Source organism: Peromyscus californicus, unplaced genomic scaffold (genome assembly GCF_007827085.1).
Source record: "Peromyscus californicus insignis strain IS unplaced genomic scaffold, ASM782708v3 Scaffold_9__1_contigs__length_137607984, whole genome shotgun sequence".
NCBI lineage: Eukaryota > Metazoa > Chordata > Mammalia > Rodentia > Cricetidae > Peromyscus > Peromyscus californicus.
The window spans coordinates 37,797,875-37,825,319 of record NW_026294617.1 but is presented as its reverse complement, the minus strand read 5'-3'; the positions used below and the strand labels follow the sequence as shown (position 1 = coordinate 37,825,319).

The following is a 27,445-nucleotide window of genomic DNA, read 5'->3' as shown; positions in this document are numbered from 1 at the left end:
GGATGGTTGAGCTGGAACAGGAATGGAGTGGGAAAGCAATGAGAGAGATACCATGTTGGAGGGAGATATCATGGGGGGAGAGAGAAACCCAGTGCTAGGGAAGTTGCCAGGAATCCCCAAGGATGACCCCAGCTTGGACTACCAGAAATAGTGGAGAGGGTGCCTGAACTGAACTGGCTTGTCCCAGAGATCAGACTGGTGAATACCCTGTCATCACAGAACTTTTCTCCAATGACTGATGGAAGCAGATGCAGAGATCCACAGCCAATCACCAGAGAGAGCTCCAGGAGTCCAGTCAAAGAGAGAAGAGGGATTCTATGAGCAAGTGCATCAGGATTATGATGGAGAAAACTGCAGAGACGACCAAACCAAACTAGTGGGAACTCATGAAAGTCAGATCAATGGCTGTGGAACCTACATGGGACTGGACTAGGCCCTCTGCATGGTGAGACAATTGTGTCTCTTTATCTGCTTGGGGGGGGGCCCTGGAGGTAGGATCAGAATCCATCCTTGGTGCATGAGTGGGCTTTTTGGAGCACACTACTTAGGATGGAAAGCCTGGTGCAGCCTTGAGGCAGGGGGAAGGGCTTGGACTTGCCTCTACTGGATGTGACTCCCTGTAAGAACAGTGAGCAAGAAGCCTGCCACAGCCATACAGTTTGTAACCAATATAAGTCTCTGTGTTTACTTGGTAGGGTCTGAGTAACTGTGGGACTGGCAGGTGAGAGAGATTTGTCCTGACTGTGGGCCAGGCAGAAAAACTCCAGCTACAACCTTCCCTGCACACTTCATCATTGTCAGCAGTGTCAGGTATGGGTTCCATCTCTGGAGAGCGCCCCTTATGTCAAATCAGACATTGGTTGATTACCCTCACAAACTTTACGCCACCATTGCTTTGGCGTATTTTGCAGGCAGGACAGCATTGTAGATCAAAGGCTGGGTTGGTGTTTATGTTTCTCTTTTGGCAGCCTGCAGAGGACCTTCCTGTTCCAAAGGCCACAGAGATGAAGGTTCTATGTGGGCACTGCCTCGACTTCTCCATGTTCAATGAGTTGTGTGGGTGTCGTCTTCAGCAATGGGATGTTGCTGTCAGTTTGCAGAGAGGACCTTATTGTCTTGGCAACAGTCTGGGTTGTTTGGGAATTTTCAAGAGACCACTTTGGCCAGCAACTCAGTGGGATGTAACTCAGACCCATACTGGAGGCTTCCTTTGATGACAAGAGATTTGAGACTCCATCTCCCCCATTATTTGGAGAATTCATGAGTACCTTCTTCATGTATGTTATGAAGTTTTCACTGTACTGAATTTCCATACTACCCCTCAAATGCCCTTCAATTCTAGCTGTCTCCCCACATTCCCTCCCTCAACTCCCTCTCCTTTCCCCACCTGATCCTTTCATTTCAGACCCCCACCTCTTGCCCCCAGTCCACCCATAAAAATCTATTCTATTTTCCCCTCCCAGGGAGATCCATGTGTCCACCCTAGTCCCTTCCTCTGTATCTAACCTCTCTGGCTCTATGGATTGTAGCTTCCTTATCACTTAATGACTAATATCCACATATGGGCAAATACATACCTTGTTTATCTTTCTGGGTTTGGGTTACCCCACTTAGGATGATCTTTTTTCTAGTTCCATCCATTTGCCTGCAAAGTTCATGATGTCATTTTTTTAGCAGCTGAATAATACTCCATTGTGTAAATGTACCACATTTTCTTTATACGTTCTTCTGTTGAGGGATGTCTAGGTTGTTTCCAATTCCTGACTAGTATGAACAGAGCAGCAGTGGACATGGTTGAGCAGCTGTCCTTGTGGTTGGATGAAGCATCTTTGGGGTATATGCCCAAGACTGGTATAGCTAGATCTTGGGGTATATGATTCCCATCTTTCTGAGGAACCATCACACTGATTTCCACTTCCATGAGCAATGGATGAGTGTTCCCCTTGTTCCACATTCCCACCAGCATGAGCTCTCATTTGTGTTGTTGATCTTAGCCATTCTGACAGATGTGAGATGAAATCTCAAAGTAGTTTTGGTTTGCAGTTTCCCGATGGCTAAGGATGTTGAACATTTCTTTAAGTGTTTCTCAGCCATTTGAGTTTCTTCTATTGTGAATTCTCTCTTTAGATCTGATCCCTGTATTTTAATTGGATTATTTGGCTTTTTGATATCTAGTTTCTTGATTTCTTTATGTATTTTGGATATTATTCCTCTATTGGATACGGAATTTATAAAAAATCTTTTCCCATTCTGTAGGCTGCCACTTTTTCTGAATGACAATATCCTTTGCCATATAAAAGCTTCTCAATTTTCTGAGGTCCCATTTATTAATTGTTAATCTTAGTGCCCATACTAATGGTGTTCTGATCAGAAAGTCTTTTCCTGTGTCAATGAGTTCAAGCCTATTCCCCACTTTCTCTTCCATCAGGTTCAGTGTATCTGGTTTTATGGTGAGGTCTTTGAACCATCTGGAGTTGAGTTTTGTGCAGGGCGATAAGTGTGGGTCTATTTGCATCTTCTATATGCAGACCTCCAGTTTGACCAGCACCATTATTATTATTATTATTATTATTATTATTATTATTATTATGGCATGCTGTCTTTTTTTTCAGTGTGTATTTTTGGCTTCTTTATAAAAAAAATCAGGTATTCATAGGTGTGAGGATTTATGTCTATATCAGGGTCTTCAATGTGATTCCATTGATCAGCATGTCTGTTTTTATGCCAATACCATGTTGTTTTTTATTCCTATATAGGCTTTTGTATTACAACTTGAATTTGGGAATACTGATACCTCCAGCAGTTCTTTTATTGTTCTGGATTATTTTAGCTATCATATGGGTTTTTTTTCTGTTCTTTTTGTTTGTTTGTTTTTTGTTTTTGTTTTTGTTTTGTTTTGATGTGTGTGTGTGTGTGTGTGTGTGTGTGTGTGTGTGTGTGTGTGTTTCCATGTGAAGCTGAGAATTGTCCTTTCAAGATCTGTGAAAAATTGTGTTGGCATTTTGATGGGGATTGCATTGACTCTGTAGATTGTTTTTCACAAAATGGCCATTTCTACTATATTAATCCTACTGATCCGTGAGCATGGGAGATCTTCTGATATCTTCTCCAATTTCTTTCTTCAAAGGCTTGAAGTTTTTATCATAAAAGTTTTTCACTTTCTTGGTTAGAGTTACCCTGAGATATTTTATATTATTTGGTGCTATTGTGAAAGGTGTTGTTTCCCTTATTTCTTTCTCAGTCTGCTTTTCATTTGTATATAGGAGGGCTACTAATTTTTGTGAGTTAATTTTGTATCCAGCTACTTTGCTGAAAGTGTTTATCAGGTGTAGGAGTTCTCTGGTGGAATTTTTAGGGTCACTTATGTATACTATCATATCATCTGCAAATAAAGATGTTTTAACTTCCCCCTTGATCTCCTTCAGTTGTCTTATTGCTCTAGCTAGAACTTTAAGTACTGTATTGAAGGTATGGAAAGAGTGAGCAACCTTGTCTTGTTTCTGATTTTAGTGGAATTTCTTTGAGTCTCTCTCATTTATGTTGATATGGGCTATGAGCTTGTTTTAAGCTGTCTTTATTATGTTGAGGTATGTGCCTTGTATATCTAATCTCTCCAGAACTTATATCATGAAGAGGTGTTAGATTTTGTCAAAGGCCTTTTCTGAATCTAATGAGATGATGATGCCATTTTTGTCTTTAAGTTTGTTTATATGGTGAATTTTCATGTATTTAACCATCCCTTCATCTCTTGGATGAAGCCTACTTGATCATGGTAGATGATCATTTTGATGTGTTCTTGAATTTGGTTTGCAAGTATTTTACTAAGTATTTTTTACATCGATGTTCATAAGGGAAACTGGTCTGTAATTCTCTTTATTTGTTGAGTCTTTTTGAGGTTTTTGGTATCAGGGTAAGTGTGGCTTCATAAAATGAATTGGGCATGTTTCTTCTGTTTCTATTTTGTGGAATAATTTGAGGAGCATTGGCATTAATTCTTTGAAAGTCTGGTAAAATTCTGTGCTAAAACCATGTGGCCCTGGCCCTTTTTCTTTTTTTGTAACTGTTTATTATTTATTTTCTGTGTATGAGTATTTGTGTGCCTGGCTTGGTGCCTGAGGAGGCCAGAAGAACATGTCAGATCCCCTGGAACTGGAGTTACAGATGATTGTGAGCCACCATATAGATGCTGGGAATTGAACCCCAGACCCCTGGAAGAGTTGTCAGTGCTCTTACTGCTGAGCCACCTCTCCAGCTCCTGTCTGTCTCCTGGGCTGTCTTTGTTTGGGAGACTTTTAATGACTGTTCTATTTCACTAGGCATTATATGTCTCCTTAAAATGCTTGTCTGATCTTGATTTGGGTTTGGTAAGTGGTACCTATCTAGAAAATGATCCATTTCTTTTAGATTTTCCAGTTTGGTGGAGTACAGGTTTTTAAATTATGTTCTTATGATTCTCTGGATTTCCTCAATGCCTGATGTTATGTCTCTTTTTCATTTCTAATTTTGTTAATTTGGATATTCTTTCTCTGCCTTTTAGTTAATTTGGATAAGGGTTTGTCAATCTTACTGATTTTCTCCAAGAACCAACTCTTTGTTTCATTGAGTCTTTGTATTGTTTTTGTTTCTATTTTATTGATTTCATTCCTGAATTTGATTATTTCTTGCCAATTACTCCCTTTGGGTGTGATTTCTTTTTGTTCTAGAGCTTTCAGGTGTGCGGTTACATTGCTAGTATGAGATTTCTCTAGTTGTTGTTGCTGTTGCTGTTGCTGTTGCTGTTTTGGTTTTGTTTTTTTGGCATTCAGTGCTATGAACTTGCCTTTTAGAACTGCTCTCTTTGTGTCCTATAAGTTTGTGTATGTTGTGTATTTATTTTCATTCAATTCTAGAAAGTCCATTTTTTTCTTAATTTCTGTCTTGACCCATTTTTCATTCATGCTCAGTTTCTATGAGTCTGTAAACTTTCTGTTGTTTCTGTTGTTGTTGATATGTAGCTTTAAATCGTCACGGTCTGATAGGATGCAGGGTATATTTTAATTTCTTGAACCTGTTGAGATTTGCTTTGTGACTGGGTATGTGGTCAATTTTGGAGAAAGTACCATGAGGTACAGAGAAGGAGGATTATCCTTTTGCGTTTGTGGGAAATGTTCTGTAAATATCTGTTAGGTCCTTTTGGTTTATACTATGTTTGCACCTGCATATCTCTGTTTGGTTTTTGTCTGGATGATCTGTGTGTTAGTGAGAGTGAGGTATTGAAGTCTCCACTAGCAGTGTGTGAAGGTCAGGATGTGATTTCAGCTGTAGTAGCATTTCATTGACAAGTTTGGCTGCCCTTGTGCTTAGGGAATAGACATTAAGAACAGAAATGTCATCTTGGTGTATTTTCGTTTGATGAGTATGTAGTGTCCTTGCCTGTGTCTTCTGATTAGTGTGAGTTTGAAGTCTATTTTGTTAGATATTAAAATGACTACACCAGGGTTTTTTTTATACTCCATTTTATTTTTATTTTTTATTATTTTTTTACCAGGTTGTTTTTTATATCCATTTTCTTGTAATATTTTTTTCCAATCCTTACCTCTGAGGTAATATCCATACTTGATGTGGAGGTGTGTTTCTTAGATGCAGCAGAAGGATGGATGATATTTTTGCATCCATTCTATTAGTCTGTGTCTTTTTTTTTTTTTTACTGTGGAATTGAGATCACTGATATTGAGGGTTATTAATGACCAATGATAATTGGTTCCTGTTATTTTGTTGTTGTTGTTGGTGGTGGTGGTGGTGGTGTGCATGTGTGTGTATTTCCCTTCTTTTGACTTTGCTTGTCTGAGATTATTTATTACCTCTGTTTTCAAGGCTGTAGTTAACTTTTTATGTTTTAGTTTTCCTTCTAGTACCTTTTGTAGGGTTGGATTTGTAGATATTGATTTAATTTGGTTTTATAATGGAATGTTTTATATCCTCCATTTATGGTGATTGCAAGTTTTTCTGGGTATACTAGTCTGGGCTGGCATTTGTGGTCTCAGAGTCTCTAGCACATCTGTCCAGGCCCTTTTGGGTTGTGGAGTCTCCATTGAGAAGCCAACTGTAATTCTAATAGGTCTACCTTTATATGTTACTTGGTGTTTTTTTTTTCTTGCAGCTTTTAGTGTTCTTTCTTTGTTTAGTACATTTAGTGTTTTGAATATTGTGTGCTGAAGGGATTTTCTTTTCTGGTCCAGTCTATTTGGTGTTCTGTATGCTTTTTGTACCTTTATAGGTATCTTCTTCTTTAGGTTAGGGTAATTTTCTTCTATGATTTTGTTGAAAATGTTTTCTGGGCCTTTGACCTGGGTTTGTTCTCCTTCCTCTAGTCCTGTTATTCTTAGATTTGATCTTTTTGCAGGTTCCCACATTTTCTGGATGTCTTTGTACCAGGAGATTTTTGGCTCCATTTTTTAAATTTTACTGATCTGTCCATGTCTTCTGTTGTGTCTTCAATGCCTGGGATTCTCTCTTCCATCTCTTGTATTCTCTTGGTGAAGTTTGCCTCTGTAGTTCCTGCTTGAATTCCTAAATTTTTCATTTCCAGAATCCCCTCAGTTTCTATTTTCTTTATTGATTATATTTCCATTTTCAGGTCTTGAACAGTTTTATTCATCTCCTTCCACTGTTTGTTTGTGTGTTCATAGATTTCTTTATGGTAGTTACTCATTTTTCCTTATTCCTTTTGAAGGACCTCCATCATATTCAGAAAGCCTGTTTTAAGGTCTTTCTCTTGTGTCTCCACTGTTTAGGCATATTCAGGGCCTGCTCTGGTAAGGTTCCTGGCTTCTCGTGGAGACATGTTGTCCTGACTGTTAATGATGGTGTTTATATGCTGGTGTCTAGGCATCTCGGATTGAGAAGATTGTAATCCTAGCTGTTGCTATCTGGCCTTGTCTTTATTGGGTGGGTGTTTTGTTCCTTGGTTTCTGTTTCCTCTCTGGTTCTTAAGAGGGTGTGGTGACTGTGTATTGCCTGGTAGGAAATTCTTCTGTGGACCAGACAGGTATGGCTCTTGGGGTTTCAGGTAGAACATGTTTCTGATTATTGGGAGCTGACACTTAGGAATACGGATAGGCTGTTGGTCTGATGGAGTTCACAGGAGGGAGGAAAGCAGAGCGTTTCACCAGGATCTACAGTCTTGCAGCCAGGAAGAGTGAAGAGAATTCACTCCAAAAGGTCTGTCATAGACCTGGAGATAAGCCTGGGGGATCGGATCTGGAGGAACAGAGGTGAAGATCTGCAGTCAGCCTACCTACTTCCCTGGCAGGAGTGGCCTGTGGGTTAGCAGGGAATGCCTGCTGGAGTTGGGGGCTGGGATAATGAGTGGGGAGAGGGAGGTTAGGAGAAGGTCTGTGGGATCCACAGGAGATGTAGCCTGGGGGGGCAGGGAGAGGAAGACTGCATCAGGTGTTCTGTTGCAGTGCTAGGGATGAGGCTTGGGATTGGATTTGGAGGGGAGGAAGGAGTGGCGAAGGTCTTCAGTTAGCTTGCCTTTTCCCCGATCTACTGAGCTGGAGTGTTCCCAGAGAATGCCTGCTAATGTTGGAGGCTGGGTAATGGGGGGAGCTGGGAGAAGGAAGTTGGAGAAGATCTTTGTGATCCATTGGGGATGGGGTCAGAGAGGAAGAGGAGAGCACAGCAGGTGTTCTGCTGCAGAGCTGGGGATGAGACTGGGGGATTGGATCTTTAGGAGCAGGAGAGGTGACTATCCGGAGTCAGCACACCTGCTTCGTTGGCAGGAGTCAAGATACCTTTTTAAAATAGACTCATCTTTGGTTTTTGTGTTTTACATGAATACATTTTAAGAGGTAATTTTATATTTATGGTATTCAAATGCAGGGGCTTCACAAAGGGAGCCAAGCAAGGATCCTCCACCAGAAGGCAGCCTTCCTTTCTCCCCCTCTCCCCATCCTGATCTTACTGTGCAAACCTACCCTGAGGCTCAAGCACAGGGATGGTTTAAAACATCAGCTTAGCCGGGCGTGGTGGCGCACGCCTTTAATCCCAGCACTCAGGGAGGCAGAGGCAGGCGGATCTCTGTGAGTTCGAGGCCAGCCTGGTCTCCAAAGCGAGTTTCAGGAAAGGTGCAAAGCTACACAGAGAAACCCTGTCTCGAAAAAACAAAAACAAACAAACAACAACAACAACAACAAAAAAAACACATCAGCTTAGGTTAACTGTGTGGGTAACAAATCCTTTTCCCAGGCAGGAAGGACCTCTGACCTCCAGGAGCACACTGCAGCAGCGCGCAGCAAGCCCCACCCCGTGTCCACACCAAATAAATAAAAGGTAAAAAAAAAAAAATTGCTCTTAAGAAGGGATTAAGTCATTTATTTGTAAGGTAGGCCTTATCAGACATGGTTAAACTACAGCTCGATATTGTGTGTCTACTGCTGTGAAGTAGAGCCAGGCTTCTGGCTAAAAAGGTAGAGTGAGAATTTAAGGCAGTCTCCAGAAATAACCCCTACTTAGAGGTAAAAGGGCATGAATAGGAGAAGAAAAGCTTAGATAGAGTGGAGCACTGTGGGCACACCTGTAGTCCTAGCACTTGGGAGGTGGAGGCAGGATGGTGGCAGAGAACTGGAAATCAGTCTGGGTTACATAGCAAGACTTCAGCTCAAAAACCAAACAAACAAAACATGGAGGGAGAGAAAGAGAGCTAGGGAAGAGCAGCATTTGAGTTGGGAAGCTGGGGTTCTTCTTGACAATAATTCAGCAAATAAGTAAAGTAAAATGAAAATGCCTATTAGTTTCTACGGATTATCCTGTCTCAGTTCTAAGAGCCCAAACCAAGGTATCAGGAGAACTGTATCTCCTCCAAGACTGGAGGCAAAATTTGTTCCCTGCTTCTTTTAGCGTCCAGGTAGGTGTCCCATAGCTCGTGCCCAGAAATAGAAAGCAGTTTACTTACCCCCTGTGATAGAGGGTTCCTTAGCAGAAGCCCACAGCTAACAATGTGCTTAATGCTGAGAGACTAAACAAGACACTGAGGTGCACTCTTTCTCTTTCAGTCAACATTCTGCTAAGGTTCTCAGCGGTGTGACAGAGGAGATAGCATTAATGAGTTAGTGAAATACATCTAGATAAGAAAGGAAGCTCATTGACAGTTGATGTATTCCTCCTAGTTTCTGAATGTAGAAACCCCATGGGGAACACCCTTCCCCATATTAGACACATGTGAGCCACCACAATAACGAAAGGGCACGGGCTCCAGCACTCACCATTCAGTGTGTGTGGGTGTCCAGCAGCTGCTTCAGGTCAAGCAGCAGGCTGTTAAGGAGCAGCAATCTGCAGGCCCACAAGCAGAAGCACCTGAGAAAGAGGCAAGCCAGTCTGGGGCTGAGGTGGAAGAGAAACACCTGCAGAGGGAGGGCGAGAGCAAGGGGCTGGGGGAGGGGCAAGGGAGGGCAGGGGAGGAGGGTAGGGAGAGGTGGAGCTGTGGCCCTGAGACTCCTTGGCAGTAGCTCTGAAGTGGAAAGGGGACCCAGGAGAAGGTGGTTGCCCTGCAGACATGCCTCTGCAGAATAGGGAGGAAGTGCTGGATGACCTCATTTTTATATGTGTCGTCTGGGCAGAGGTCCACAGCATAAATAGAAGAGGGTCGTTTGGTGGATTAGTACTATAGATGCCACCATGGAGCTTAAGCAGAACGTGTGTGTGTGTGTGTGTGTGTGTGTGTGTGTGTGTGTGTGTGTGTGTGTGTTACCTGGGATAGAACCCAGGGGCTTACCACTGAGGTATATCCCAAGCACTCTTTATATTTCTTTATCTTGACATAAGGTCTGGCTAAGCTGTCCAGGCTGGCTTTGAAATTTCTCTGTAGCCCAAGCAGGCCTTGAAGCTGTGGCTCTCCTGCCCTAGCCTCTTCAGTAGCTGGGTTACAGACCTATGCCACCAGGCCTGTCTTTATGTGTCCTTATGAAAGACCTGGGGATTATTTCTGTATGTTACAGTGGGTCCCTTCACCTTTATTGAGTAGCAAATCTACTTTTTTTTTTTTTACACAGACTTGGTCTTATCCAAAGATTTCATCTTTCTGTCTCAAATTTCTTAGCAATTTAATGAGTATATCTTGTTTATTTGCTGTCTTTTAGCTTAGCAACACGAACCAATTTTCTTTTTTAGATCTAGTATAAAACTCCACACAATCCCTTGAAGGAAGAAAGAATAAGTAAAAATTTCCCTTAATATTTTCTTAAAAGTCAGGTGTTTTGTCTATGAAAAAGGTGTAAATTGTTATTTTTAACTTGTATAAAGTAGCTACCAGCCTTGCAATTGCCAATTCACAAGTAATGTGTGGACGACTTCATTTATCCTAACCCAAATCACTGACTGGTAGGGCCCAAGAACCTGTTCTCTGTTATTTGGTGTATTTATGAGTCTTCACAAGTATTGCAGAATATTATTTTAAGATGTATTACATTTGTTTATGCTGTGGAACATTTGTTTAACGACACAAAGATGTGTTGCATTCTTTTATGTTGCATTTGTTAACTCTGTGAAGCTGTGTTACTTTGTCTAAAGAGCTGAACAGCAGGAGAAAGGATAGGCAGGGCTGGCAGGCAGAGAGAATAAACAGAAGGAGAAATCTGGGAGGAAAAGAAGAAAGAGCAAGAGAACAAGGAGAGGAGAAAAGAAGGGGACAGCTACCCAGCCACACAGCCAGTCACAGAGTAAGAGTGAAAGTAAGATTACAGAAGTAAGAAAAGGAAAAAGCCCAGAGGCAAAAGGTAGATGGCTAATTTAAGAAAAGCTGGCTAGAAACAAGCCAAGCTAAGGCCAGGCATTCATAAGTAATAACAAGCCTCCATGTGTGTTTACTTGGGTGTGGGTGGCGGGCTCCCCAAAAGCCAAAGAGCTAAAAGAGTAAAAAACAGCCAACAACACACACAGTAAAGAAACTGTCACGTTAAAAAAAAAAGTACACCCTACTGTTTAAAAAATAAATATCTTAAAAATCTTTTCTTTTTAAGACAGGGTCTCTTTATATAGCTCAGGCTGGCATCGACTCACTAGATAGATCAGCCTGGCCTCAGCTTGACATTCTGTCTCGGCATCCCAAGTGATGAGATTATAGGTGTGAGTTACCACACGTGGCTTGAAAACCCACATTCCTGACGAATAAGCAATCAGCACTGATTTCAGAGAACTGATTGCAGTCTGCTTGGATGCAGGGTGTGTTGTCACGTGTTACCTGTATTCTGCTCATCCTGAATGGCCAGTTCTTAACTACGGACCCCAAGATTCATCGATGTCAAGAGCAGGAACCAGGTCCAGCTTCAGCAGGCTTGCTTTAGAAAACACGCTTTCCTTCCTTGAGTCTGAACCCACTCAAGCACAATGGGGAGAAGAATGGCATTCCGGGTTCCTTGGAATCTAGATCTTGGGCAGACGACAAGCTCTCTAGACTCTTTAAACATGTCTCCACACTTGTCAAATGAGCAAATACTTGCTGTCCCAAGCCTTGGGGTAGTGGTGAGGCTCTAAGGGGTAAGAGGGAAAGTTTTGTGAAAAGGATTGTAAATTGCCCAGTCTTTCTCCAGAGCCTCCCATAAAAAAAAAAAAAAAAGACAAGGAAAAAGATCATGGCTTTAATCAGAAAAGTAAAATGAAAAGCAAGAGCAGCCATGAGGGGCCAATGTCCCAGTTAAGTGATTTATATGTTTTACCTTGTTCAATCCCTACAGCAAGCCCATGAGTCAGTTATTACCCCTATGCTTAATGATCAGAAAGCTGAAGAATTAAAAAAAATGTATAAGGTTCATGTGAATCTTCACTCATTCATTAATATGAGTACTCGGTGCCAGGATATACGACTGTAAATACGAAAGTAGATCCCAGAGAATGCAGCCCTGAGGCTCACGTGCTAATGAGGGCTATCAAAGGGCAAAGGGCACTTTCTGTTTAACCTCATATTGCTAAGCTTCTGCCTTCCCATTGATGCTCTCCTGCCCACAGGTCCCGAAGCTCTTCAAGCCTCTGTAGGTCTCAGGCATGATGCCAAGTCTCCTGGGCCTGGGCTCCCCACCCCGAACTGGCAGTCAGGAATGACGTGGTAGAAGCTTGTTTGAGGGTGTGATTATCTGAGAGGAGAGTGCCTCCAGGAAGCCTCATTTCTAAATGAGTCAGCTGGCATCATAGCCATTACTGAATGCTGAGCTGGGGTAGATTCCGGAAGTTAGGTCAGGAGCGAACAAACCAAACCTCGCAGGTTTGGAACGCCACTGTTCACTCTCTCCAGACAATAAGACAGGGCTGTTTATAAGGCACCCGTTTTCATTCTGAAAATGGACTCCTTTTCACATTTTCTCAGTGACTGTTTTAAGAGTAGTTGGCTACTGGGAGCAGCATGGAAGAGTTGAGAAAAAGGGAGCCAACGCCAGCTAAGAGAAGTGGACGAGAGGAAGACCACACAGACCTAGGTTCTTGTACAATCTAGATTACTAAACTAATGCCCGACACTGAGTCCTTTCCCTGTCTCTGGAGAAAGTCCAAAAGGATGATAAATTGGTCTTTGTGGAGGCCTGCTTAACTAAGGCAACAGAACCCAAGGGTACCAATGTTGCTGAGCACGAGTTGCCTTGATTAGAAATAGTTTGCACACGTTGAAGGTCATTCGCCCCTTGTGGTCTTTCTTAGTGAGCTTTCTGGCTCGTGAGCTGGTAAAGAAGTATGTGCAGTCGCCATGGCAGAGGGTGAGCATGTAAAAGAGGACTGCTCGTCTGTGTAGCGACTCCCTGGCGTCTTGGACAGCTTCCACTGCTTTGCTACTAGCTGCTGCTGTTTCTCTTCAAGCAGTGCCAGTTGTGCCCAGATGTGAGCTTCCCATTGTGTCTTAGTTACTTTTCTATTGCTGTGGCAAAACACCATGAGCCAGGCAACTCATAAAAGGCAAAACTGTTTTACTTTGGGATTAGGGTTCCAGAGGGATAAGAGCCCATCACTATGACAACATGATGGCATGCAGGCAGGCATGGTGGTGGAACAGCTGAGAGCTCATGTCTCAGAACCACACTTTGGAAACCTCAAAGCCTGCCCTTAGTGATGTACTTCCTTCAGCAAGGCCATATTTCCTAAGCCTCCTCAAATAGTGCCATCAACTGGGGACCAAGCATTCAAACGCCTGAGACTATGGGGGGACATCTCATCCAAACCACCACACGTCCCTACCTCTCAGTATGGTAACTTTTTTTTTTTTTTTGCCTTTTTGAGATAGGGTCCCATTCCGTAATCTGGGCTGACCTTCAACTCATGGCAACCCTTCTCTTTCAAAATGCTCCCGACTCAGAAGTTACTCAGTCCTTGACTCAGCAGAGCATAGACCAATTGTTTTGTATTGCCAACTTATCTTTTCTTTAGTTATTTCCTGGCTTCTCCCGATAAAGCACCTGAGGTTTGGCAACCCAAATGAACTCACTTCATTCTCCCACAGAGCAAGATACCAGTCTTATTCATTTGTAGGAACTTGATATATTATTTTGACACTGGAGGTAAAAGGAAGGAATAAAGGCCCTGCCTTTTTTAGATGACTATATAACAGGGCGTCTAAGCCTCCCCAAATAGTGCCATCAACTGGGGACCAAGCATTCAAATGCCCGAGACTATGGGGGACATCTCATCCAAACCATATATAAAGAGGACAAGTTTCTCTTTTGAGGAGTGTGAGAGAAAGCCTAACAGGACTCACAGGCACAGGGAACAACTATCAGCGATGCCTATATCACAGAATAGGGGCAACCAGGCATAAGCATACAGCAAGTATTATATTTGAATACATTCTGACAAAATATAAATTTGAATCTGTTTAAGCTTTAAGATCTGATTGAGGATTACAGTGGACAGAGGACTCAACAAAAATGCTACCAGGAAAACTCAAGCTTCAGGAACAGCCACAGGAAAATAACTCAGATTATTAGAGATTTGAGGGGGGGCATGGACCCTCCCGATGAAAAGATTTAGAGGCAAGACAACCACTTACCATGTGCAGTCATTCCTTCCTTTGATCCAGATTCAAACAAATAAACTATAAAAAAAAGTGACAAGCAGGGAAATGTGAACACTGGCTAGATTTCCTATGAGACAAATGGATTGCTCATTTTGAGTAGTGCAATTATATGGTTACAAAGTCTTGGTGTGAAGTAAATGTGAAGCCTAGGGTATCTTAGGCTCTCTTCAAAATAATCCAGAACATCATAGAAGTAGATAGAAACACTAGTAGATATGATTGGCCATGAGCAGATACAGTTTAAACTGGGTGGTGGGTACATGGGCATTTACTCGACTACTTCTTCTGCATATGACTGAGGATCTCCACAATTTAGTGATAAAGAAAATGGTAAAATAACCACTAGGGTGAGTGGACACGGGATGTATAACTTTCCAGCAATAAAAGGGGGAAGAAATTAATAAAAACTATCAGTTGAATAAACCAAGAGAGGGGAAAATGAGGAAGGTCTCAGAAAGTTTTTTAAAGAGAAACACAAACACAAAAATTAGATGGCAAAATACTCGAGACATGCCAGCAATGATGATACATGGGAATGGATTAAATTCACTTGTTAAAAGACAAATTGGGTTAGAGCCGGGCGATGGTGGCACACGCCTTTAATCCCAGCACTTGGAGGCAGAGGCAGGCGTATCTCTGTGAGTTCAAGGCCAGCCTGGTCTACAGAGCGAGATCCAGGAAAGGCGCACAGCTACACAGAGAAACCCTGTCTCAAAAAACCAAAGCAAGACAAATTGGGTTTAAAACATTTTTAAAAAATCAGCTATATGCTTTAAAAGAGACACCCCTAAAAATAAAGAGGACTTAATAATAAGTGAGGAAAAGTAAAAGAAATGGAAATGATATCCCATGTCAATGAAATGATAATCAGGAATTAGGCACAGTACTCCAGTAAGAACACTGGGGTTGACAGCATCAAAGGAGCGTTGGTGGCCTCTGGGCAAGAACAGCTTCAGTGGTGCTGAGGAGCTGAGGTCAGACGGCATAGCCATGGCAGCTCAGTACAGCGTGGGAGGCAAAGGAAGAAGCAGGGTGGGGGTAGGGGGGAGGAACAGACTTGGTTAGGGGAGGAGTGTTACTTCTTATTTATCACTTATTATATACTTACATGAGTAATCCAGAGGAGAGGGTGATATGAAAGCAGTGTGTGTGGGTGGGAGGTGAGGGGTGGAAAAACATTCCTGGGACAGCAGTCAAGGAGGGAGGCTGAACATGAGACCCAGGACATTGGGGGAGATATTATTAGCAGTAGAGAAGAGGAAAACACTTTCTATTTCATTTTATTTCTAATTTATTAATTTGTCATTACACAAACAGTACATGAATGCAGATTCAAAAACATTAAATATTACAGTTTAAGCTAACGCACACCACCAAACTACTGTAAACAGCTTGGTTAGTACCCTTCCAAACCTTCTCTCTATATTTATATTGTACACAGATAGGGATTTGCAGAAGTACACTATACAGTATTGTGTATGGCATGTTTTTTTTTAAACATCAACAGTAAAATGTGTATTACATGTATTTCCCCCCCAAACTTTTAACAAATTTAACATTGCATCCTAGAGATCTACTGTCAGCACACATTTCTACTTCTTCATTCTTTTTCTGATACCTAATATTTTATAGCATTGAGCATATTCCATTATCTTGGTGGATTTTGATTTTTCCAACTGTATACTCTTACAAGCTGCCTTGTGAACACGTGTGTGTGTTTTAAGGGTAGATATTAGAAATTGGAACCATTGGGTCACAGGGCATCTAAAAGTTCAATTCCCCAGCTGCCTTGAAAAGTGGCTGTGCAAACTTGTATAATGTCAGATTCCTGTTTTCCCAGACTTGTCAGCTCTTAATCCTATGTGTCTAATGCTCACCAACTGGATCTGAGATAGTGTGTTTCATGTGCGCTTTGCTTTGCCAGGGCTGAGCAGCTCTTCATAACTTATTTGTAAAATTACTCACTTTCATGCATTATCAAGGCTTTGAATTTCACAAAGCAGAAGACTCACTTCTAGTGGAGCTGGAAGTTTTAATTTTTGTGAGAGAGCTAAGCTTACCTTTTTTTTTTTTTTGTCCAAGGTTACACTGTCTCAATACTACCTGTTGACTAAGCCATTCTTCCCACCCTGATGGGAACTGTAAGGCTTATCACTTACTTAACACATAGCCTTGTATTTATCTCTGAATTCTCAGTTCTATTAGAGATTTATTTTTGGCATCAGGTACCTGAGTTATTAACTTCATTCATTGAATGATAGCTGGTTAAGACAGCCAAAAATGCATTTATTTGTGAGACAAGACACAATGTAATTCATGACATGTAAATTCTAGTCATTAGGTTAAATTAGATCCATTATCTACAAACTGAGAGTATTAAAAATGTGTAAACTTCTCTCAGATTAGTTCTTTTTTAGGGGCAACTCCCAGGCTCAGTATCGGTGTGGAAAGTCTCCTTTTGCCTGGTCTCCTCTTCCAGGATTAATTTTGCTAAAGCTTTTTGGTGACTTAGTTATTTCCGGGCAATGGCAAGGGGTTTCGCATGACACAGCAAATTACTACTTTCATCTAACAAAGGACACAAGGTCTATAAACTGTATTTATTCTGGAGAAGCAACATGGTACAGCAGCTTCCACTTTTCATTGGATGATGAGCTCTTGGGGGGCACAGATCACGCCCTACACAGCTTTCTGTTCTCAAACATTCAGTATAGGGGTAAGCACCTAAGTTGAGATAGAATCGAATTGCTTTCCAATGTTTCTAAGAAATAAAGCCCAAATTATTTCCCAAAACGTCAGCATGTATATTTGTCTATGTAAGAAAGACTACAACCTTATCAAGAGATTTGCAAATTTTATTTCTCAGTGAGCTAGAACTAGACGCTGGCCTAGCATCACACATGCCATGGGCGGGAGATGCTACCTTGTCTGCTGTCTTCAGGTTTATCTAGCTATAGATGAGCTGATTGCTTGTGAAATAACAGTAGACACTGTGATCTGGAAGACATTTTGGATTGCAGTGGGCAAGAGCACTTTACAGTTGTTTTATGGAAATAATGAAAGCATGCAAACAGTTGGACCTACAAGTGACCTCAACTTTCATTATGAAGAAGCTGAAGTGTGTCATTTGGCTTGTCTGAAACTTCAATCATTTTTCTAAAATTAGCACATCTCCTTTCCTTCCTTCTTTCAGAGGAACATTATGGCTTCTGTGGGCAGGTTCTAGTCTGTAAACACAGGGACTCTGGATCCACGACACTGGGCAGTCAGAAAATACTCCAAACTGCCTACTTTATCAGTTCCCCTGGTAAGAAAAGGAAAACTAAAGCTAACTCACTATCCAATCATGTTGAACAAATTTAGTGTCCAAGTGGACTGTGCCAGTGTGAAATAACAGCTTATCTTGCCATCACCAATCACCAATCCTAAACGACTGCCGATTTTTCTCACAAATACATTAAAACTCAGAAGAAAGACAAAGTACAGGTCTGTGAACTTTACACTGCTTTCTATAGTACTTTTTAGCAATTTCTACATTTGAACATGGCAGACCAAATAGTCCACTAAGAGCACACTTGTATAACTCTTCACTTATATAGAAAAGACGTGCATTTAGAGATTTAGATGGAGAAATTCGTAACCTGGTATGGAAATACTAGACAGGGATGTACCTTGGAATGTCAGTTTGCCAACTGGTGCAAATAAACACCAGAAGTGATTAGCATAGAAAACAGAAACATGAATTATTAGGGGCTTAAAGCAGGGGGTGGGAGAGAAAGTCTGTTATTCCATCAACAGAGTATGGACGTGAAGGCTGTGGGTTTGACCTATGTTAGAGAATGAAAGGCAAAGCTAATGGAAAACCTATCCTTACATGTCAGCGCCTGCACTGGAGTCAGAATTCATACTATCTCTTCAGAGAGCAAGAGGCTATGGAATTATGGTGACACCCGTCACCAGAGGATTGTTTACCATTGGGCTGAATTTACAGAGGCAGAGTGACCAAGTTCCTCTGTTTGCCTCACTCTTTTGTCAAATTCTTGCAATTCCTTCAATGGGAAACAAAGACATTAATTTTGCAGAGATGCATGGCTACTGGACATAAGACTGACTGAACTTTCCAGTATTGGCTGAGATGTTTCCTCAAAGAAACAAGAGAACAAAACAAAGTGCTGACATGGAGTGGAATATTCACTGAAAAGGGGTAGAGGAATACTCAACTTCAATAAACTTCAATTTCCCCATGGAATGCTCTCACTTTTCTGGATTTTTTCTAAATTATTTGCTTCGTTTCCACCCACCACTCTACCATTGAACTGAACTGAGCACATCCCACTAGCCATCATCCAACGAGTCATTCTTGTTTGTGAATAGTGCCAAACTACCAACACTGATGGGGCAGTTATTTCTTGTTTCTCTCCCACAAAGTTCTGTGCTCTTTAGGAGCCCTGTTTGTTTTGAGAACTTTGAGCAGGCTTTTCTTGTGTTTGGAACACCCTTCTTCCTCTTGGCTCTTGTGACCTTCAAGACTCATTTCAGGAAACCCCTAAGCAATCCACCCTTGACTGGATTTGTCTCACTGTACTGGTTGGTTTGTGTAGCCTCAATTTAATTGTGAATTCTGATAGGGCTTCCCCTTTCAACAGAATCACTGAAGAGAATTTAAACACATCCATCATGAAGGACTTGTCACGAGGGCCAAACAGCTTCATCTAACAGTTAAAAAAGCTAAATGCTTGATTCTCCAACTCCCTACACATTTTTGTTTTGCTGGATACATTTTAAGATTACATTAGGACTACCTAAAAATAATTTTCTCTGGGCAAAGTTAGGTTCCAATTGTACATGCATTACCATATCAGAAAATTAAGCCAACATAAAGCTTATGTAATAGCACCTGGTCTATAGGCTGAGACTGAAAAAATTAAAGGTGGATTACATTCCTGTAAGACTTGCCCCAAATTGGAATTTCAACTATTTGATGTTCTACATATTTGGAGACTTTAACCCCAACAGAGATCTAATCCAAATGAAGATCCTAAACAAATCAATTAGGGAGAAATAATTCAAATTCAATTATTTCCAAACAAAAGCACAATACTTGGCCCACGTTTGTTCCTGTCTCTCGAGTTCAATGTGCCTCATGGAAATGGGAACAGATTTATATGTAAACTTCATTGGACAACTTTAAGTAGGGGACAGGGTAGGTGATCAATAAAACTTTTGAGTTCCAAGGGAAGGAGTGGACACACAGGACAGGCACATGCTTGCATTTTTTGAACACTGCACCTTGAGTTAAGCATCACGCCACTGAGCTAGTTTATTATTTAAAGTTCTTAATATACATTGCCAAATTTCATCCTGGAGAACACAGGAAAGCCCACTTTACTTTCTACATTAACTCCTGCTATTTAAAAGATGTAATAACTGATTAAAATCACTTATATTTTTTAGTTTACTGGAGGTTAATCCTTTTGGAACCAATTTTATTTTTTGTTAACCATTTTCTAAGACTCCCCACCTGCCTCCTTAAAGAATAGTAGTAGTGGCAATTGCTGTTACCATTTTAAACCGTAAAATACCAATTTCCTTGGTGACTATTACATTTTGTGTTTTTCTAGCCCTAGAATAAAAACTCGTTTCTTATCATCACAAAAATCACACTAATTTTTTTTTCCAGTGCCAGGAAGATCTTGTGCATTCTTGGGCAGCAGTCTGCCATTTAACTGTCTCCTCCTGCAACCTTTTTCTAGTGCCAGTTCTTCTTTGAATGAAGTACCGCACTATTAGCACTGGAAGGGCACCAAGAGAATCTTCGGGTTCACATTCCAACAGCAGTTTCACATCCTATCTTGCCCACGGTGGCTCTATGAGAATCTCACTTTGCATCTTTAGGGTTATACATATTCAAGTTTACACTTATCTAGTTCTTTTAAGTATTTCTAATGTTACTAATTAACATGAAAATTTTGCTTACTGAGCATTATTTCCTGTAGCACAACTAGAATATAAAATATTTGGTAATCTCATGTATGTTTCAATTTTATGACTTTCGTTTGACGCTAGAATGATTCAAATAGATACAGAACATTTGAACATTTAACCTCTTCTAACATGGAGAGCTAACTACTGTTTCTCATTAAGACTGAATTAGCTAGTGGGCTACCGATACAGGACATGTTAATTTCTACAGGCACCTTTCTGAATTCAAGTAAAAGTTTTGGTAGACGAGGATTTCCTATTTATATTGTTAACATAATATGAATATTGAGTACAAATATTGCTCACCATTCTTGTGTTCTTTAAATTACTTCACTTTGAAAATTTAAGAACTACCATTGTCATTAATAACATCATGGGTTTTCATTTAAGGAATTATTTTAAACTGTGAAAATACAAATCTAGTCAAATTCTGAACACATATAGAGCCAAATATTTGAACAAAACTGTAGTTTAATTTCAGAAAATGTGTTAAAATATATATTTTTACATCAATTTCTGACATACACTTAAATGTGTTAGTATACACAAAATGATGCTTTCTCTTGAAACTGTATTTATGAAATGTACATTTTAATTTAAATACTCAGTATACACTGCACTTAATCTGCATGTTGCATTTATTAAATACATTAAAATCTGCAATGTAACAAAACGTTTTCTGCATATGAAATTCAAAACACCATTTTAAATGAACAAAAGATGGCTCACTTCATTTTTGTTTTTGTACAACTGGTGCATTGTACACTAGCTCAGTTCCACCATACGACCTGTTCGTTCTTTTTATTTGACATTGTTCACAGACTAGTACACAGTACAATAAGAGTGCTGGATAAAAACATGAGGTACGAAAGTGGTTCAGAGATTACAGGCCATGCAGATCATGCTAGACAGCAAAGAAAATTGTGACCAAGAAAACACTAAATAAAAATACATAAAGAATGTGCATTATAAAACAAAACAAAACTCCATTACACAGCTTTGCTTCTTTGGTTACAAAGTAGGTTGAACAATTTCACAGCTTTTTTATTCCCACCCAAAAAAAAAAAAAAAAAAAAAAAAAGTCATACGAAATGTTGAAAAGCAGAGGAATCGTGGCAATTTCTATTAGAAAGTAGAAACAAATGAACAAAGTTTTCTTCATGAAAATAGCCCAATTATTTATTATATCACAATAACTGGTGACTACCTGTACAGGTGCACTGTGTTTTTCATACTTACACTATACAAAATTTACATTCAAGCTGGATCTTTACTAGTGAAAATAAATACCAACGGTAAATTGCCATTAGTGTTAGAAATGTGCCAGGATTCTTTTGTTCAATTATTGCCTAAACGTTTTATTTATTAAATGTAATCCTGTCTTTCAATTCCTTTACTGATACTTATAATTATTCAAAAAAATTAAAAAAGTTCTGTGACATTGTTCATGTACATTATGAAAATAGCAGCCCTGTAATAAATAAAACACAAAATAAATGAAAACTTACGTAGGCAAATGTTACTGATATTGAAAGAAAAGTGGCTCTTTAGATGAACTGTTATTTATAATGTGACAGGAAGGCTCAAGGTAAATCCACGGGTGATAAGAGACATGGGAGAGCCACCCAAACTTTTAAAGATCCCACTCATGCGTACATGTAGCGTGAAGACTGCTCGCTTTCTTTAACCCCGTCTAGTATTCTCCTCTGTACTGATGGCATACAAGTGGACATCAACAGTGCGGCAGGACATCTTAGAGAGGGAAAGCTCCTGGAGAACGATTGTCTAATACTGAAAAGGCCAAGCACACAGCCGAAGCAAGCATGGCTACTTGCTTTCTAGAAAGTGGAAAGAACACCAGTGGCACACAAGGAAAGATTGCTTTCAGTTTTTCCTTACTGAGGCTTAGGAAAGCTTTATGCTGAGGAGACATTCGGCTGCTGTGGAGGTTGCGTTGGCTGAGGCGGCTGTGCTATCATTGCTTGTTGTTGAGAAGTGCTACCAGGATTGGCCTGTGGGGCTGGGAGTTGGGACAACTGATCATTGTTTGAAAGAGATTTTAACAGTGCATTTTCTCGTTCAAGTAAAGAGTTTCTTTCCACTAATTCTTTTATTTGCTCCTTTAGAACTTCCACTTCTTCTCTTACTGCATACATCAAATGGCTTTTCACCAGATCCTGTGAAAAACAAAATTAGGAATGTCAAAAGACTTATGAGAAACAAGGAGCTACTTAGTTCTAGACTGGGTACCTTATAAACACTAAGTGGTTTTTTTATTTTTGTTTTTTAAAAGCAATTTTCTCCTCATGCTTTCAATGTTTCCACTATATCCTGACTGGGCCTGTAGGAGATGGGGTGGAAAAAGTCTCTTTCCCAACTAGTATATATAGCAAGTACTCTTTCATCCCAAAGTTTAGAATGAGCATTTAAGATGTTGGATAGAAACAACAAAGGAGTAATATTCCAATGGAAAGCTGCTTGCTAATAAACTAGTCACAGGGCTATTTTAGAGACTGAAGTGCCACATAGCCAACACTTTAAATGGACCAAAAGCTGATGCTTTTCAGATGAATACATACTGTACTGACTTATGTATGCTCCCGTCCCACAGTGACACACAAAGTATGACGTGATCAGATGGAAGGACAATTTACGAAATTAGTACATGTGGACTAGAAATTTTCAATGTTCTAGCATCTTCTAAATCTTGATATCAAAGAAGGTAATTTCTGGCTTAAAGAAATTAGGTTTCTGTGATCTGGACTTGACCACCAGTGAAGTGAAAGGACAACTGTGAACCTACTTACCATTGCTTGTTCTATTTTGTTGTCAATGGCTACAACACCGCCCCCAGATGCACTGGAAAAAATTAGAATATTTCATTAAATTATCCTTAAAAATTTAACCATCCTTCCAAATCTTAGAATAATGTAAAAAGACATTTGTGTTTTACCCAATATCAAATGTGATCATTTAAAAATAACTTATCAAGTGTATTTTTGCAATTCAGTATTCAGAGATTCAACTTTTTTACATGAGGATTTTGGTACATGGCTGACTTCTAAAAATCCTTATAATCCCAATATTCATAATTTGTGTATGACATACATATGCCACTTTAAAACTTACTCCAAATTTCAATTAGGAGTTTTCTTTTTGGTGGCCTTAATACATTAAAATTCAGATGATGACTTTATTTCTATCAATTTTATATTTTAAACATCTGGTTTTTAAGTATGTAGGAAGAGCTTCTAAAGAGAATTCAGAGAATTTTGGAAGGGCTGGTTAAAATGGAACTCAACATTCTGGTAGACCCATGTAGGTACTTTGATTATAAGTTACTTGAAAGTGTGTGTTTTTCTTGAAAATAATTCAAAGTTGTCTAGCTACTAAGTATACATCACAAGTTCAAATACTACCTGGGCATTTATAAAATGACACAGAAGATTAAATAATTAATAGTTTATATTCACTCATCTTTTTTTTTTTTTTTTCCAGACAGGGTTTCTCTGTGTAGCTTTGGAGCCTATCCTGGAACTTACTCTGTAGACCAGGCTGGCCTTGAACTCACAGAGATCCGCCTGCCTCTGCCTCCAGTGCTGGGATTAAAGGCGTGTGCCACCGTGCCCGGCTTCACCTATCTTTTAAGTAGTAAAAGTATCAAGAATCTATACACTCGTTTATATTTTATTAGGTTTTTAAAAGACAGAAGAAATGTTTTGTTTTTAAACTAGTCTTGTAAAAGAAAATCTGATGCTTCCTTGAATCAACACAAAAAAGGTCTTTAAAAATAATTTTTGAATAAAACACTACTAAGTACTATTTACAGTATCTGAAGAGTACTTTACTTTGAATGGTACGGGCTGTTGGTATTATTCCAGGTTGAGGCTCAGAAACACTCTTTTCCATGTAGTTGTGCCTTTGAGGTTCTAATCCACGTAGGTCAGGCTATCATGCCAGGTTCTACTACTCATTCACTCATTCATTTAATGTTCCTATACCTTAATTCCCCATCTGTAAAATGGGGTCCGTGTCTAAGCTTCATTGGACTTGCCTTTTCTAACTCTTTGGTACGTGCAGCCAACGCACAGAAAATGCTGTCTATTTGAACACTAACAACATTGGTCATAATGTACTATTTAGCTTTTTGCTGATGCTAAGATCAAAGATCTCAAAACTGTCTATAAGCTGCGTTTTCAGTTCCTAGAGAGACATGTGCAAAGTAAAGTAAGATTATGTGAAACTAAATTACTGACCAACTATATAATATATAAGGCTTTATTTAGTCTAAAATAATAAAAAAAATCACAAATAAAGATGGAGATAAGCATTAAGACAAGTACTTGCTTGAGAATCCTAGTTTATACTTTCTGGATTATTACTTCAACCAAGAAAGAGTTACTTTAAGTAATTTCACGGTGTGAATACATCCTATTCCTTTGATACATGTGGTTTAAGAAGAGTACTTTAAAGTGTTAATACCAGTTTTATACATTAACAGTTTAAAAATTATGAAAGGTTTTTTTTTTTACTTCCTTTTCTTGTTAATTAAAATCAGTCAATAAGTTTACAAGTCATACTACAGCTAAGGACTAATAGGCATGCTACATTTTGAATGCTGACCTAACAAACCCTTGTCTTGACTGATCTCTTTGCAGCAACAGAAGATACAGATTTGTAAGCTATAGAAGGATCATGTTGAAGAAAAGTATTCTGTCAGGTATTAACATTTCAATTCTGTTTCAGTCATAGACACAATTACAACTATTTAAATAATACTCAACAATTCAATACCAAGTACAGTATTCTCAAACCAGAATGGACCAGTCATCTGGAGGTCTAGTAAAAACAGATTGCTGGGCTCTAAATGGAACTTCTAATAAGTGCCCAGAAAATGCTGATTCTGCTGCCTGACCCTGTCTTGAGAACCACTGGCTTAAGAGTGAATAAAAATTACAGGAGAAGAATAAACAACACAAGGCCCCAATCAAAACCCTAATTCTATTTTTTTTTTTTTCGGTTTTTCGAGACAGGGTTTCTCTGTGTAGCTTTGCACCTTTCCTGGGACTCACTTGGTAGCCCAGGCTGGCCTCGAACTCACAGAGATCCGCCTGGCTCTGCCTCCCGAGTGCTGGGATTAAAGGCGTGCGCCACCACCGCCCAGCTTATTTATTTATTTATTTTTTTAATGCAGGGTATCAAAATGTAACCCCAGCTGGCCTGAAACTATGTGGACCAGGGCTGGCCTCTGGCTCCCCAATGTTGTTATTCTTCATGACTTTGAGTTTTGCTGTAGATGGTTTCCTATCCTTTTTTTAAAAATGTATTTTAGTCTTATGTAATATTTGTAATCTGTTACATGTTTTTTCAGGTTTCCTTGGCTTTGCAGATACTGCTCCCCCAGATGGAGAAATCTGTAGTTCCAATTCATGTGGCTTTCCCTTGTCCTTTATGGCACTCAGGGCCATGTATTTTGTGGTATCTTTGCTGTCCTAGAGTAAAGTCAGCTATTCTATCCCCCTCTGGTCCTGCAATATATGCACTTTTAATTTTAGATGGTGTAGAAGGTACTATAGCACTAGAGCAAATTCTAGCTCCTCAATATACTTACTTACTCATTGTGAATCCTGGGAAATTAGTTTCTTGACTTTTTTTTTCCACCTCAAATAAGCATTTTATGTCCTAATCCTCTGAAGATTAAATGAGTTTACATACTATTTGGCATAGTTTCTGGCACACTGAATGATCAATGCAAGGTAGTGATTATTTTTACTATCCTAATACTAGTAAATGGGACGTTCCATTATCTTTAGAGAAGTAAACAGTGCCTGATACATAAGAGCTCAAATGCATTCTGACAGTAATTAGAAATGGCAGTAATCTGATTTCAAACAACTAATGGCTTGTATTAGGAAGCCATTAAAATTCTTTGAATTTAGATAAACTAGTTTTCCAAGTGAAGTTCTTTTTAACTTGCTAGAAATGGATATATCTGGATCTGCCTAAGAACTACTGAATTAGATACTCTTGGAATGAGGACAGTTAATATATCTTAATAACCCCTCTGGGTGATTCTGATAGAAACTTAGGTTTTGGGAACCACCATTTAAGTAGTCAGATTTTTAATGAAGATACTAATACTGTTGCCTTAAGTACAGTTCCAAAGAAGGTAATGTTTTCTGTGGTGTTCAGCCCAGAGATTTACCTTCCTTAAAATTATGACTGATCAATGAAGCAGGATATATCTCCCTTTAACTTTTCTTCATTTAATGTTGATTTGTACTTTGATTTTTTTTATTATTACATTCACCATATCATATTTTGATATTTAATCAGTTTCAAATTTTAAGCTCCTCAAAGAAATCTCTTCTGTCTTTCTTTTTTGCAATCTGTTCATATAGTTTGTCTACCCATTATACAATTAGGTACCCTTAAATGTAGTGTCTGAATAAATGCAATGTAAGACTGGGGGTGGTCCACACATGTGTACACACACACACACACACACACACACACACACACACACACACACACACACACAAACTGAAGTAAGTCTGTTTAAACCAAGTGCCATAATCATTGCCAGAAATACTGAAGAAATGAAGCGCTCAGAATCTTCTTGCTTAAGTTATTATTATAAACTAGAAGTGCAAAATAAAGCCAAAGGATAATTTTCAATTATGGGCAAAGTCTTTTAGGGAAAAAAATCTTGATCAGCATTTATCAACATGTTGAAAGTTCTAGACACAGAGGCAGTGAACAAAAATATAGGGCTGTGGAAAGATAAGAATTACCAGCTACATACTTAGCCCTGAATTCAGTGTTCAAATAAAGCTAATTACAGTTTTAGAAACAGAAAAGGCAGGAGTCACTTGAATGTAACCATGCTACAATAGGTAGTGTGGCTTTTCATGTCATTCTAATTCATGCCAGCTGACTCCTACCAGCTACTTTTCTTCCCAGGTGTCCTTACTCTTTAGCAAGTGGTCATGATTAAGAACGTGTAGCTTCATTGAGAAGATAAGAGGGCAGAAAGAACCTGGACTTTACAAGTGCAATCAGTGAAGACAAGGTCATCTAACTTGATTTCACTTTTTCAAACATCATGAGAAGTACCTTTTGCTTTATCTATAATAAAGCAGACTGGCACAGTATAGTTACCTGTCTAAACTAAGAACAGAAACAATAAAAGAGCAGTGCAAAAGTATTTCTTCAAGTGAACATAGTTTTACTATTCAGTCTCCGGTCTTTTTTCTATTTAAGTGCAGTGAAGAAAATGATAAAGCAGAGGAAAGAATAGTTTATCACAATTTATTTTATAGCAGGCCTATAATTATCAATAAGCCTGGGTAACACCCTCATTCTATAAATGAGGCAACTAAGGCCAGGTAACTTACAATGGTAGATTTCAAACCTAGACCTAATGTCAAAATA

At 39.5% G+C, this 27,445-nt stretch overlaps 1 protein-coding gene across 4 annotated transcripts in view; it reads right to left on the bottom strand.

Moving 5' to 3' along the window:
* Positions 1-15,508: 15,508 nt before the first annotated feature.
* Positions 15,509-27,445, bottom strand: part of Tsc22d2 (TSC22 domain family member 2) — a 51,351-nt gene continuing 39,414 nt past the window's right edge. For 2 of the 4 annotated variants that reach the window (XM_052730005.1, XM_052730006.1), the window contains 2 exons: positions 22,819-22,870; positions 15,509-22,188 (listed from right to left, as the gene is read on the bottom strand). In XM_052730005.1, the coding sequence (XP_052585965.1) occupies positions 21,928-22,188; positions 22,819-22,870 (313 nt within the window). In that variant the 3' untranslated portion in view covers positions 15,509-21,927. The remainder of the gene's footprint in view (positions 22,189-22,818; positions 22,871-27,445) is intronic. The other 2 variants (XR_008216269.1, XR_008216270.1) reach the window with 1 other exon arrangement.